This window comes from Mugil cephalus, chromosome 11, assembly GCF_022458985.1.
Source record: "Mugil cephalus isolate CIBA_MC_2020 chromosome 11, CIBA_Mcephalus_1.1, whole genome shotgun sequence".
In the NCBI taxonomy this organism is placed as follows: Eukaryota; Metazoa; Chordata; class Actinopteri; order Mugiliformes; family Mugilidae; genus Mugil; species Mugil cephalus.
In genome coordinates this window covers 13,460,411-13,476,201 of record NC_061780.1, presented here as the reverse complement: position 1 = coordinate 13,476,201, position 15,791 = coordinate 13,460,411, and the positions used below count along the sequence as shown (strand labels likewise).

The window sequence follows — 15,791 nt, the reverse complement described above, 5'->3', positions numbered from 1 at the left end:
TCAGAACCAGTGGGTGAGAAGAGTTGTTATGACAAAAGTGAGCAAATGTCCGAAATGCTTGCTGCATCTCATCTGAAAATTGATTCAAACTCTTTTAAGTGCACCTTTTGAACACACTAGAGCCGTTTTGCCATCACTGGTTATCCTGTTATGCTCAGTACTGGACCACTTCCAGATATTTCTGTCCCTATAATCAAACTGACACAAAACATGGGAAAAAGAGGGGCTCAGGCTTTAAAATGCAGGGATTTTCTTGTAGTTAGCAGGAGCAGGCTAAAGCGGCATTGGTCGCTTATTTTTACTCTACAACACAATAAGACACAATACAATCTGAGCAGTGATAAACAGAGCATGAGAACATAGTGTATCAGTGTTGAAATGTAGTTTGTTGAATTCAAAGTTAAACTGAAATCTATTTAGAGTGATTCCTAAAGTAGCATCAGTAAAGTGTCAGTGGACGGAAATTAGATTTGTTAAAAACTATTGTCATTGTTTTTTATGTCTGAAGTAGCATTAAGGTTTGATTAGTATCACATTACGTGTTAGATCCTTATGGTCAGGGTGACAACCACCTGTTTTACTACTGGAGGCTACTGACCCACATCTGTAACAAATACAGTCATGGACACACCTAAAGACACACACACAGCTCTCCTCTAATCTAATATTTCACAGCTGTCTAAATAGCAGCTATTATTTTTGAAGAAACATTGTTCAGGGCCAATTTCCAAAGAAAATATATTACTGTCTCACTCAAGGGACCGCTAATGGATTTGGTCTTGCTTTCTTAAGCAAAAAAATAGATATTTATTACTACTGGCCGCGATGTTCCTTACTGGCTTTACTGTGGCAGCAGCTACAGCCAGTCGTTAATACAGTACATAATGCAAAGCGAAATCTGCAGTTTATAACTTGTGGATTACAACTGGGGAGTTTATAATAATAGCAACAAATGGATTGACATGCAAATATAAGAAATCCTCCAAGCTGCTTACTGTGGTAAATATCATCCATAGGGCACAGTGATGCACTGTACAACAATAATTAAGTGGAAGGAAGGAATTAAAGCTATGTCATGTTGCAGAAAATAAAGCTTCTGAAAGCACTCCGACACAATTTCCTCTGGATCCACTGAATCAAGTGAACAACAATGGCAACCTCGTGAAATGATGTCATTCGGGGGCCGTGTGCATTAGGATTACACAGTATTTGTTCTGCCTCTCAGTCTCAGTCTAAAGAGGAAAATATTAGATGTGGACGTTTTAACACTTTGGATTGTGAGAGCAAAGTGTGAACGTAGCGCAGCGAGACATTTTTTAATGCAAACAGCAGATTAAACAGGCCAGAGAGTTTTTTTGTTGGCAAAAATAAGAATACCGACAAAAAAAAGAGTGGAAAGTGAACATATGACATGCTTTATTTGGAATATAACTGAGGAGGAGCTTTTTTAATTATTCATTATCATTATTCATACAATAGTTTCAGGGCGTTATAGAATAGTTATGACGTGGTGCCTTTGTTATACCTGCTCTGTCTTTTTTTATCCAGTTCCTTCAGATATGTTTAAAGTTTTCTTGGAGAAATTAATATTTAAACAACATTTTTTTTTTTAATATTGTTTTATTATTTTATTGGCTGAGCTTTTGAAAAGACAAGAAAAAGCCCAGATGAATCAGAAGAAGTAGTTTTTTTTATCTACAACAAGACATAATTCCCATTAAGTGAATACTAAGGACCAGAGGACTGTGACATGACTCAACCCACACAAATACACAGAGAAACTGCTTGTCGGTCGCTAAGCTGCTGACATGTGATTATTGATGCTCCTGTCTCTGCTGTTTTATGAGTCATCTCCAGCCTCTCCTCCTGCCTTCAGATACTCAGGGAAAAAAAAATCTCTTCCTTTTGAACTGTGTAATGATCAAAGCTTTGCACATGTTGCTGTGTTTAATTTACAATTTTCGTTTGTAAGGAAACACAGTAGGTGTCTTGTGTATTTATAGTAATTACTGTAGGCTGGGGAATGGGATACGGGAATAACGCTTCACAGAAATAATGTTTCTCTGACGTTACTCATGAAGAGCATGTGAGGAAGAACTTTGATTTCGATTCGGTTTGACAGAAGAGTATCAGAGCATTTTATTATTCATTTATCAATCCAACTGATTCAGCAGAAAAGTCTTTCCTACCCCGCACAAATGTTTTAAAATGTTTGTAGCACCCCACAATATTTATATTGCCTTTGTCTCCAGACACGTCTTCACGTCGTCCAGCAGAGAGCAGCTGGATCCGATGGATTGATTACGAAGCTGTCAATCACCTCTCCAATTTAAGCCACGGGCGGCTGAACCGATGATTCGACTTATCGACTTTTTACAGCGCAGACTCGCAAATGAGTTGGTTGAGTTGAAAAACAACCAACCGAGGTAAAATATCACTTTAAGGGCCTCTCCTGTTTGCCGCGGAGTCAGTCAATGACACTCCAAGAGCAGACCGAAAATGTCTTTCATCTAAAGCTCCTGGAATGGACGGTCTGTGTTTAGTTAAGCAGCCCCGTGCTTATGCTCTGCAAGATATGGTTAAGTAATTTGTAGAGTATCTTTAGAAGAAAAGTGGGCGGCTAAAGTAGTTTTTTGCTGAGAGTGGAGGAAGTTTCATGGTTCTGCCTTTAGCTAATGGCCCTCTTCCCTCTACTTTGAAACCCATCCACCCAACTTCAATCCACCCGAACTAATGTGCTCATAAACACAGTTCTCTATTTTTGACCTTGGCTTGAGGTGTTCGGTATATTTCAGGAAAATCCATTTTACTAAAACTACTTCTCCCTAAAAATAAATAAATAAATAAAAATACAGCAATTTCTTTCCAAACACAGACACAGGTGTGACACACAGCAGGACGGATGGAGAGCCCGAGTTGTCAGATGTCTGAACACATACACACACAGACACAGAGAGAGACACACACACACACACATCAGAGAAGAAATGAGAGTGTGAACCAGCTGTTAATGAAAGGTTTTATAACAACCAACCCTGACGTGAAAGAGAGAAAGAAAGCTGATTACTACTCTGAAACAAAGCAATGTTGAACTGGGTTGGCATTGCTAATATATACACACACACACAGCTAACACACACACACACACACACACACACAGAGCCTTTCTAATGCATCATGCGCTGCCATCTCGGTGGAGCTCAGTGGGACATTATTATCACTGTAGAACATAAATACACACACGGGGCGTGATAGAGGGGGTGAGAGGGAGGCAGTTACACCTTACAGCACAAAATAAAAGAGCGTCTTCTATTGATCCGCGGTAACACATTATTATCATCGTCGCTACGTTACACAAAGCTGCACACACTGACACAAAAACACACACACACACACAGAATATGTTCCCAGCAGGATAGTATTATAATCCCCAACAGGTAGGAGGCAGAACACCAATCAAGGTCACCTCTGCCGCAGTGAATGGTGAGTGACTCTGATAACGGCACACGGAAGGAAATCCAGCTTTATAATCTGAATGCTGACAGGACGGAGAGGAGGAGGAGAACAGCCAGGGAGAAACAAAGAAGACTGGAACATCTAAGATCTAGATCTGTGTGTGTGAGGATGTAGTACGATGCACCTTCAGCGGTAGTTTAAGTGTCTGTTTTGAGACGGATTCGTGATAGATTTTTGGTAATTCTGTCACCAGATGTGAGGCACAGCTGCGACATTCGCCAGAAAAAACGATTACAGCCTCAGCTCTGCTTTGACACGCGGCGTCATATAATTCGACGCGATTTAATCAGAAGTTAGTGCGGCTTCCCGAAAATGAAAATAAAAAACATTACCACACCTTTCCTGATGGATTTTCTGGATTTATGACGTGAATCTAACGGCCACAATGAAGCAGAAAGTCAATCGGTGTAAGCGCAAAACAAATTCATTGAAATTCCCATCACTGGAAAAACACCACAGAACATTTACATTATTCATGAAAGTATCAGTTCATCTTTTAATATTTGTTGTTTGCTATAGCGACAGCACGGCATTATGTCTGGAATGAAAACTAATATATGAAAATGAGTAGAAACACAATATAGATGGTGGCAGCTGCACATAATTGTTGTGTAGATCCAATCCAACTGATAAATACACAATTATAAAGACATGTTTAGTGTGACTAGAGGATGCTGTCTATACTATAACCTCCTTAAAAATGATGACAAGTTAAATGGTGGCTGGATCTCTACTCATCCAAGCTGCTGCATTCTTTTAGGGCCCCATGATTAACGATCAGACACTCAAAACCAAATAATAAGCCACCCCAAAGCAAATATACTTCCACAGAGTAATGAGATTCTGCCTTTGTGTACACTTCAGGCTAAAAATATACGGTACAAATGCCACAGAAAGTGATGTTTAAGTCATAAATCGTCACAAACACGTTGCAATCGCTGTAAAAACAATTGCATTCACACATCAGCAGCGGTTAGAGTGGCGCAAAACTGGTCACAAGCGCGCACAGACACACACACGCGCGTACACACAGAAAACCTGATTACAATGATCAATTATTCTGCAGGCTAAAGATTCCTTGCTGAAGTCTCGCTTATGGGAAAGAAATCAACAGCTGGAGGACAGTTGCTATGCGAGCACGCTCTTAATAAAGAAAATGAATTCCTTTCTTCTCTTGCGTTGCACAGAAAAGAGGTTGAAATATGGGGCATTTAAATATGTGGATATAAGCGCTGCCAACAGAAAGAACATCTTGGTTTCAGTCACAAATGCACAGAAAATCCAGACAGAGAGGGAGCTCGAATTAACAGGCAACCGCACAGACACAAGCGAACAGTGCGGTTGGCTTGACTAATATCAGGAGTCGCATGCAACTGTGAATGATTCGCCGGTAAGACATGGATGGTTTTGCCCTCTGTGCTCTCACTTCTCTGGTGAGAAGACCACCAGGCCGGCGTCTGTCTTCTTTAAAAGGTGGATTTCGCAACACATAAACTCCGCATGGGAGAGACGCATGAGAGCTGGATCCACAACTAGACGCAGACAGACACCATATTTTTGGCTTTCTGATCTACAGTGCGGAGCAGGTTTTCCTTCTTCCAAACATCGTTATGGCAAAAGACCAGAGGGCTCCTCAACAACCGTCCAATTCATCAGCGCTATTCGTTTTATTTATGCGTTCAAGAGGGGGCGAGATTTGCGAAGGCCCTCCTCTCCTAGAGACAGTGTTTGTGTACGCTTCGGTCCTACCTCCGGAGATCTCATTGGCGTCCTCGGGAGGTGCAACCGAATCAGTCAGCCTCTGAGGCTCGGTCTTGTCTCGTCCGTCACCTTCACCGCTTTCACCCGCTACAGACAGAACAGAATAAACACAAGTTAGCAGGACGCTCATCCAATAAAAGGCAGTATTTCAAAGAGTCACTTTCTATCTGGGTTTTCATATACTGATGAAGAAGTGCACAGACACTTGGAGAAAACTGTGTGAGAGTGTAACACATCAGAACAACGTTGAAGAGAACATCACAGAAGAGGTAAGAGAGAAACAATAAGAGCAGAAAGGGGGAGAGGGGAGAAGTGATGGAGAGAGAAAACACACACCAAAAGAAGATGCAACAAGAAGAAAGAAAATCAGGAGAAAGGAAGGGGATAAAAAATCAACAGTGAGGTAGCAAGAAGACAGGAAATTACACTAAGAACAAAGTTTAGTAGAAACACAAGAAACAAACAACACATGAAGGAGGTAGAAAATATTTGAGTGACTATTTCAACAGGGCAGAATATAACCAGAGAAGACATGAACCAACCTTTATATCTGCCCTGAAGTGGTCTGCTCTGCTCGCTGCCGCTGACGGCGATGACACTGAAAACGTAGTCTTTAGAAGGATTGTAGTCTGTTATCAACACCCTGGTGTCAGATTTAGATACTATGATCTCCCTCTGCTGACCCCCTGATGGAGAGAAGAAGAAGACGAAGAGACACAGAGGCAAAGGTTTAGACTCAGGGGTTGTGTTTTTTTTTTTTTAATCCGTGTTGTTCGTTACTTGTTGCTACGTTCGTATATTAGTATTCTCACGGCCGAGGCGATTTGACGTTAATTCAGGAGAAGAGCTGATTAATATTCTCCTTTCTGTAGGGAGGCAAACGTAAAGTTCAAGGTCGACACGTTGGATATTATAGTTGACTTGTTTGTGTATGCGTTTTCATAGAGGAAGACACTGTACATGTACCTTTGCACTATAACTCACATTGATGCTGTTTCGTTGATAGCTTCGACAAAGAATAAAGGTTACAGTTAGTTGTTTCCTTTCTAGATTTTTTCCATTTTTTATTTTCGTTTGGCCATAAATAAACAGTTGAGGCTCACAAAGTAACAATAGCATCTGTGCATGTGTGTTTGTGTGTCCTCCCCTCGACCGTTAATCCCCATCAGACCAACAGGTCGCATTATCGCCCCATTTTAATCTTGACCCTGCAATCAATCCAGCCATCAATAAGGTTTCTCTGCACATGTGTGTGTGTGTGTGCAAGCACTTCCTCGGCTCTTCTGCTCCCTGTCCCTGCAGCCTGATGACTAATGGCACCTGTGGGAGAAGGAAGATAAATCCTTCTGAACTTCTGAAGGCGACTACAGATCATGTGAGGCAACTGCATTGATCAGCTCCGCAAACTGGAAGCTGAGTCTGTGCAGGCGAAGCAAAGCGCCATCAATCAGGTCTCAAATGCCAGAACTCAAGTTGAGGTGTCAGCATTCACTTGGTCATCATATGTCAACTGTTGAAGTCACTGAGAGTTCATGCCTTGATTTTTCTCAAGGCTTTTCTTTAAACTTTCTTCACCTAACCAAACCTTCTGCGTGATCTATTTACTGACAACGGTGAGGATCAGAGGATCCACCTGCAAACACCTGTTTAAAACCTTTAATGGGGAGATCTGTCCTCATTCTTCAGCCCACTTGACGCATGACTCATCCCCTCTCATTTGCATTTTGCAGTGAAAATGTTCGGGACCCAGAGGTGTTACCTACCTGTCATGTCTGCGTGGTAAAACGAAGCTATACACTTGGCAGGCAATTAGCTTAGCATAAAGACTGGAAACGGGCAGTCGGACTTTCTCCAAAGATCAGAAACAGAACAAACGGCCTCCAAAAAAAGCCCACAATTAATGCAGTGTATGTTATGTGCACAGTACTTACGCAAAAGCAAATTACAAGCTGTTGTATTTCATAAAGAATTAGATGTTGTGGCTGTTTCTTGGCAAATTGAAGTTCTGTCATTCATGCTGCACTTCACATACTGTACACAACTCTGCGATAAATCTGCAGCTACAAATGCTCATATAAGCACAGTTTATTATTTGCACTTTTTTTTTTTGGGTTCAATATGAAACAAATGAGATGCGTGATGTCGACAAGCTTCAGAGATTAATGTATGTCTATTTAATGTTGCCAGATACAGCTGTTGGTTTCCAGCACAAAGGCTGTTCAGAAACTGCAAAATCACGAACACACGACCACCAAAAAGATTAAATATCAATATATTGTTTTGTGCATTGACTTCTCATGTTGCTTATATTAGTGTAGCCTATCATAAAATATACTCTACGATACAGTCTAAGCATAGAAATCATACAGCTGCAGAAGCCAAACAAACACACACACATACACACATCATCTTTGTTAAGAGTAAACGCACTTTGGTTTTGTTTTAAATTAGCATTAAAACTAAATTGGATAAAACACCTAAATTTATCCCAGACCACCTAAGATTTTGTTCACCAGCCCAAATTTCCTTTTATCTGCAACATAAAATTCAAATCTGGCCAGTTAAAAAGTCCGCCCAAGTAAATCTGGCAACACTGGTAAACATATCAGCTTTCTTTCAACTCTAACAACTAACAGTGCACATGGCATTTCTCCTTCTGCTGAATTAATGAATCAATCATTTAAATTATCTGAAATCCTTCACAAATTTATCTATAAAAAAATATATGTTTATTCTGCAACATCCAAAATGGAAAGTGTGGAGAACTCTATTGAAATCCTAATTTCTTTATATTACGTGTGATCAATGGTGTCGTTTCGCACGAAGCAGAATCAATACAAGAAAATGAACTTCATGACATTTTGCTTAATGTGAGCGCTTCACCACAAATGTCTGATACAAGAGAGCACACACAGCCGTGTTGTTTTTTTTCTTTTAACAGACAAAAGAAATGCAGCGACAGCAAAAAAGATTTTATGACAAGACCACAAGCCAGACGTACAACAACAGCCGTGGTTTATAAGACGCAGAAGAATGTGTCACTTTCTGAAAATATCTGAGACCTCATTCGCCCCATGCGATTACCGAAGATACACTCTTCTATCTAATGCCGTTTTCTTCTTTAAAATCATTTTCATGGCTTCTGCTTTGCTTTCGAGTGCTGCTGCAGAACGTGAGCGTGAAGTTTGTTATTGGCTGTGAAATGAGACTGTTGTTGCCCCTTGTAGCCTGTTTAAGGTTTGATGCGCAGCAAGACCCAGATAAAACTCAACGCCACTTCATAAAACCTGAACAAACGACACAAAGTGAGATTTATCTTTCCTCCAAAGTGTTTTCAGAAGTTTCGATCAAAATGAAAACAAGAAGACCGAGGAAGAATAAAGATTCACTTTGTGGATTTGGAAATATGCATCTCATTTGTACCTCTGTTAAATATCTGCCTGCGCACAGCTGCTTCCCTGAGCTTTTTCTTTTTTTCTATGGGACCTTCGGGAGCTTTGAGGTCTCCCACACAGCAGAGGAGACAGTCCAGTCCAGAGGATCTTACTCAACTATTCTGCTTGTTATCTAGACCTCAGTGCTGCTGATGTTCTCCAGCTGTTTGTTTGTTTTTCAAAAATTCAGAAAGCCCCAAATGTGGTTGTTGTGGATCCAGAAAGTAGCGCCACCAGCAAACAGTGAATTGGCAAACAACAACAACAGCATCTCATCCAGACTGGCTGTCTGCATTTTATGTATCAGCTGATGGAATATAAAGTCTATCTATACAGTATGTCATAACACTACGAATGCCACACACATTCTCTTGCTCTAATTGTGGAAATGATGCAACAGGATTTATTTTAAAACCTCAGAGATCAAAACTTTCCTCCCCTTCTTGTTTCTTGTACCTTTCAGCCCTCGAAAACCAAACAACACCCAAATGATTCCTTTAAAATATTCAGCTGCATATGATACGAATGGAACTTTGTCAGCTGTGTTTGACTTCATCTCCACTGAGCTTTAAATGAATAATAATCTGGCACTAAAAACAAACACAAAACAAATAAAACCATCTGAATTTCTGATTTGTCTTTGAAAAGACATTCAGTAAGTCCTTATTTTTATTTAAATCCATCAGAGAACGCCTTTTGTTTGTTTGTGTAATACAACACTTTTTGGTGAAATAAGGCGAATATAAATGTAAAAAAAATGCATCTAGGAATCTAGGCATTAAACCAAGATGGTCGATTTGTAACAAAGATGAATCTTCATTAGCTGCCGCTCTGACATCTGTGTGTTTTATTGCTCAGGCGGTCGTAAGCTTTACTCTGCCTGTCATTCACCTCATCTGACTCTGACACCGTAAAGGACAGCCTGAACCGATGTCAGGACGCGTATCGGGTCCTCATTCATTTTCCCGTCAAAGAAAGCTTTATCAACAGCGTCGTGCATGGATGCAGCAAGTTTTCCTTTTACTGCATTTGCTAAATAAAAGTGAGCTACTGCTACACTCCTCCCTGCGAAGGAAGTGGCCATAAATTTGAGTTTTACTTCTCTATTCAGCTGTCGGGAGGCAGCAAGGAATTGTCAGACGAGGCGTTTCTCTCGAAGCGTTGTCTGCGAGAAACAAGGTTTATGTTTCAGAGTGCTTATTCAGTTCTACTTATTTGTTTTTTTTCCCCACCAGCTATAAAACAGCCACCTGCAGCGTCCAGTTTGGTTTTAATAACAACAATGGAGGGCAGCAGTGCGGCAATAGTTAAGGATCTGATGTGGGGGAGATGTACGGCTGAGAATGTAGGTGTATTTTGATAACACGATGAAGGAGACGTCAATGGTAATTAAGGTGATTACTACTACACTGTGCGTCATTCACTCGTCCTGGATTGAAATCCATGGTACAGAAGGTACCACTGTCCTGTGCACCTGTCAGTCCCACTTTTGAAATCTGCTGACAGGCTCCGCATACGCAGCAAAACCACTCCCTTGTCTTAAAGTTGGCAGAGGTGCAGGACAAACTTCGAGCCCTCCACATCTCTCATGAGTATAATCCCCTCAAAGGAGCTTTGATAAGAAGTAAATTACAAAATCCCCACGACAGACTGAAAAAATCCTTGTCATAATGGGATCCTTCCTGCAGAATCTCAAAGCTAAGTTCCACCTCCCTTTGTGTGTGTCTGTGTGTTTTGTGCACGTGTCTGTACAAGAAAAGCCTCCTACCTGGTATACTGTTGTAGAGAAACAGATAGCTGTCAAACTCTCCTTTGGGCTCCTTCCATGAAACTAGGAGTTTTCTTGGGCTCAGTGCTTTGAAGCGCAGCCTCCTCGGAGCTGGAACTGGAGAACAATTATACAGTTAAATCAGTTTCAATGAAGCAGAGGTTGATTATCAAACAATATCACATTAATTAAAACATCCCCAGACATCAATCAACAATAGAGAAAGTCAGGGGACAGAGTATGTGGAACCCACAGAGAGCTGCAAATGAAAGCGACACGAAAAGGAAATGAATGATGGCCTGCACAGAGAGATAGAGGGAGGCTTGAGCGAATTTCAATTTTGAAGTTCTCGCAAGCACGAGAGCAACACATTAAAGCAGGTCAGCGTGGTGCGGAGCTCGGCTTCAGCTCAACACAGTGTGAAAAAGATCCGAAAAGACAAAGGTTGAGAGGAAACCAGCCAATTTACCTCTATAGGAATAAAATAATTCTTTCACGTTCAAACCAGTAATATCAAGAGAAGATGTTTGTTCCTGTGCCAATATGTGTAGGTGTGTTTGTGTGTATATATATATACGTACATATATATCTAATGGAGAAATGGCTGGTGTACAGTAGCGTCCTCAGCAGCCTACTATAGTTTTCAGCCTTGCATCAGTGAAAATAGATCTGTAGTGTCCTGTTAAAAAAAAAAAGGTGACAGCAGTCGTTCTCAGCATGAGTCTGTGTTTGTGCAGACCGTGTTTTATTACAAACAAAGAGCGCACATTTTGTAGAATCAAAGTGTAATGGAAGGGAATTTGACTGACTAATTTACAGACAAAAGACAAACATCTAGAGAGAAGATGGGATAGAATATATTGTAGTATTATGGAATAATTCAACTCAGATCAAAAGAAAAGTCACAGACGTGTGCAATACATGTGACATTTCAGAATTTCACACTTTTATTCTGGTAATCTTTTGTTAGTTTAACACTCATCGGTTTCTGTAAATGAGAAAAAACTATCATCCATAAACGTGATGACACTACCAATGCAGAGCCACTTTACCTGCCGGCACTAATCAAATTCATCAAATCACTCAAAGGAAGTTATTATTTTATTGTGAATCAGATCAAAGTATTGATACATTAAACCAGAATTCAAAATAACAGTCAGTGTGTTGGCATTAGTGCAAAAGATTGCATACATTTTTTCTTAGACTTTTATGACTCATAAAAATGTCACAACTCTATATTTGATTGAGTCAGAATTTAGATGCATGTGTTTGAGTCAGGAAAACGTTGCTGGCTAAAAGCCTGATGTATTTTGACTTATTCCCCTGACTGGAAGCGGAAAAGAAACTTTGAAGAAAATATTACATGTCAAATAATTTCATGAAGCCGTAATAAAGTTTGATGGCCCTTCAGTCTAGAGACAGCGACAGGGACCCGTCAGTAACAGTGTTGAGTGCCGACATGTAAAGACTGTGCATTGAGGCGTGAAGGAGGAAGATAAACAAATATAGGCGCTATGATGGTGACAAACCTGAGGTTCAGGATTTTCACTCAGAGATGAGAACAATCATCCATCTTCATTCATGGAAAATCCAATTAAGGCCATAAATAGGGAGCCATCTATATTTAGAATTGTATTGTAAGTTGGAAAGTTATGTTTTTTAATTGCCACATGTTAAATTACATTGATTTCTACTGTTATGTTGAGACAAGCAGATCTGATATTCAGCATTTATATCAGCATAATGCTGCCCAAATGTTCAACAACATAATCCTACACAACTACCTACATGGTTAAGCAAACTTTAAGCGACACGATATATGACATAATATGAACACGAGTGGCACAGACGAGCAGAACATGTGAACGGTAGCTTGAGCATGAGTGAGACATGTCAGCAGCTGTTATCATGTCAGCTCTGTGGAGTTATTTTAAGGTCAGAGGAGGAAAAAAAAAAAGCAAAACTGCCAAGTGTAATTTATTCAAAGTGTATCTAGAGGCGCAGCAGCGATGGAAACTCCACCACCACAAGCTTGGTTAAACATTTACAGAAGCATCACTGATAGGAGTCCATCCAGACAAATGTATTATTAATAGCTTAGAGAGGGAAAGTGACTGTATTGGATTGGTATCCATATTGGCAGATGCTCAAAGCTGCTGCATCAGTACTCGCATGCCCATAGTGGGCTGTGGACAGCAGCCTACTTGTCTACATATGGTTATTCAAGTGGACCTGGCGAGCACCTCACTGCAACATGGGAGGTCATAAACACAAAATGCGCAGCGTTTAAATTGCAGAAGTTGGGAGGCAACCATTTAAGGGTCAATACGTAGCCGAGGCTAACAGCTTAGCAAAGGTACTGTCCGGGTAACTCAGTGATGGATGCAAAGCCATAAGTAGCTCCTAACTTCAAGAAACACCTTAAAGTAAGTTTTTACTCGTGTTGGGCTGTGACTGAACGCATTCAACGTAATTGGACCAAATTAATTATTTAGAAAGGTACCACCTTTGCCAAATTGTTTGCCGACTACCATTTAGTCAGTTAGCATTGTTAGCATAGCAGCTAGCTTGTAGTTCTAGCTAACGGATAAGCCACTGGGTGGAGAGTACTGTGTGAATTACATACTTATTCATACCGTTACAGTCAATAATACAATGTTTGAGAAATATTAAGTACTTAAATGAATCACTTAAGTCCAAATCGCACGGGATTAGTTTTACCTGAGGACGTCCTGTGATTCAGATATTAGCCCCTGCGTCTGTGTTTCATGTGGTAAATTCACACGGGATAAACAAACTCTGTTTTACTTAAATTCACATTCCGTTGTTATGTCTCTGCTACTTCTAGTCTCGCTCCACTGCGTGTCAGAGACAGTTTTAATTACTTTGCAAATTGTATTTAGATACTGTTTTTCCCGGGAAAGAAATTACCAACGACCTGGAGGTATTTAAATCAGCTCCACCTTTGACGAACAACAGTTGATTTAATGGTTTCATTCGTATAAACAGGTGAATAATTCAGCGATATCGCGACTTCGCGCTCTAACATGTGTCCAAACTAATTATTCTGAAGTCACAAGAGCAAGAAAAAAGCCGCAAATCAAACAAAAGTCTAAAAAAAAAACTCACCCCTAAATCACTGAGATGATGAATTAGTTTTACCGCTTTATAAATCACGAACATAAACTATTTGCGTGGGATTAAGATCACAGATAACCTCCTTGATATAAATTAGAGGTAAAACTAATCACGTGCTAATAGTTCTTTTGACAACTGTCAATTAGTGAAGTGCGGATCGAAACTGAAATACCGATACTTCCGATACCAGGCCTTTATGGTCTAAAATCGATTCTCAAATCAAAATATCGATACTTTCGATACGTCAGTCATTCGAGATAATGTAGGAACACAATGGAAAGTAAATAAATTAGAGTTATGGGAACACAACAAACTTTGTGAAACACCTCAGGTTAAACCAAAACGTAGAATACGATTTTCTCATTTATGATGAGGTGGACAGAAGAGGAGAGCACAGTGTCAGAACTGAGATGTGAGTTTTCATTTTACAGTCATTCTTAATAGTTAAACAATATTTTTAATGATCTTATTATTTTACTTATATCTTTATTTAGCGTTTTTACTGATTCACATATTTCATATGATTGTGTCCTCTGTTTGGTTTTTCTGTTGTCGTATTAGCTCGGCTCTATAGTAAATGAAAGTAAATAGTAAATGTCTTGTATTCTTTATGTAGCACTGATTTGAAATCAGTTTTTTAGGTTTACCAGACACATCAGGGTCTATTTACACAAAGAATCGGTATCAGATCGGTATCGCTGATACCAGCCTTAAATTTTACTCAGTATCGGATCGGAGAGGAAATCGTACTCGGCTGAAGTTCTTCAAGTGACCACTTGAAGCTAGCTCCTAGTCATTCCCCATAGACTTCCATGCTAAAAAGTCCAACTTTACGGCTAAAAGTAAAAATGTTTACAGTCTGGTGGAATCTGTTTTGGCTTCTCTAGCTAATTTCACCATCTTTGAGTGTTAAAGTTATGCATAATTAAGGCAATAACTGCAGGTAGCTCCCGTCACAAGTCGTTAAGTCTCTGTCTAGACAGAAGTCGGCAAATGACCTTCACCTCAATTGATGTTTGCCAAAAAATTAAATGGAGCAATGACACTGAGCTCATATTCAATAGGTGTGTGTGATGGGTCCATCTGGGTCCATCTACATATATATACCGGTAAGCTACAGAGTCCCTGGTCTATTTTCTGTAAACTGTACTGAATTACACGTTAAAGTCATCCTCCCAACATAGACATGTTTAACAATTAAAATTTTTTTGCTGTTGTTGTTTTAACTTTTCCCTGCAAACTCCTAGAAGCTTTAGTCATGGCATTACCTCACTGGTAACATTTGAGCCTCACTCTTAAAGAGCCCAAAAAAAAAAAGTTGTCAAATAAGTTTAATCAGTTCAGAGAGGTTCAGCACAGCACTTTACGACGTTACATTTAGCTCAGTGCCTTTCGTGAGTAATCACATCGTGCCACTTGTCAAATAGTGCATAGGATGAAGCAGCATAATTACAACACACAATAAGGATCTATGAATAATTTAAGTGTGCGATAGACCTGGGTAGGTTATTACTTTGGTAGCGTTTAGTGTTCGTGATAGTGGGTGAATAGAGTTGGCAGACAGGGTACTAATAACCGGGTGAAAATTGTCGCGAATGCCACAATCTTTGATTTGCACATCAATGACCGATGAAATTATTTAAAAAAATTAAAAAAAAAAAAAATCAATCCTTTATGCTGTGAATTAGTGTGGGGGTCTATAAGCTGGAGGTAAAATCCAGAGACAGCATCGATGATTAATGAATATGGACGTCATAGCTGTGGATCCTGACAGAACATGAGGGTCTGATATAAATTACCTTTCACATACCGACACGTCTGTTCTTGTTTACCACTGTATAGCCGCAAATAACGTCCAAGAGCTCCGCATTTCACACTCTCTCTCTTTCTCTCTCTGAATCTAAGTGCCAAGATGTGAAACCCATTAGACGTCCCCTGTCTGTATCTCACAATAAAATACTTATTGGAAATACTGCACAGACTCTGGCTTAATGGCTAGACCTGTCTTAAACTTAAGGAGTGTGTACCAATGTGTAACACACAGAGACAAGAGCAATTTATCTGAGAGAGTTACGCCACTGGAAGCAGCAAGACTGCAACAGATACTTCTGTGAGCTTCTTGCCAGGTACTAAATGCTACACCCACCATTTGGCAGAATTTTTTTTCGCGACTG

The 15,791-nt window shown here is 40.0% G+C and overlaps 1 protein-coding gene across 3 annotated transcripts in view; it reads right to left on the bottom strand.

Moving 5' to 3' along the window:
- Window positions 1-15,791, bottom strand: part of col14a1a (collagen, type XIV, alpha 1a) — a 125,872-nt gene that overhangs the window by 100,194 nt on the left and 9,887 nt on the right. For all 3 annotated transcript variants that reach the window (XM_047599377.1, XM_047599378.1, XM_047599379.1), the window contains exons 3-5: window positions 10,480-10,596; window positions 5,820-5,963; window positions 5,266-5,364 (exon numbers count right to left, since the gene is read on the bottom strand). In XM_047599377.1, the coding sequence (XP_047455333.1) occupies window positions 5,266-5,364; window positions 5,820-5,963; window positions 10,480-10,596 (360 nt within the window). The remainder of the gene's footprint in view (window positions 1-5,265; window positions 5,365-5,819; window positions 5,964-10,479; window positions 10,597-15,791) is intronic.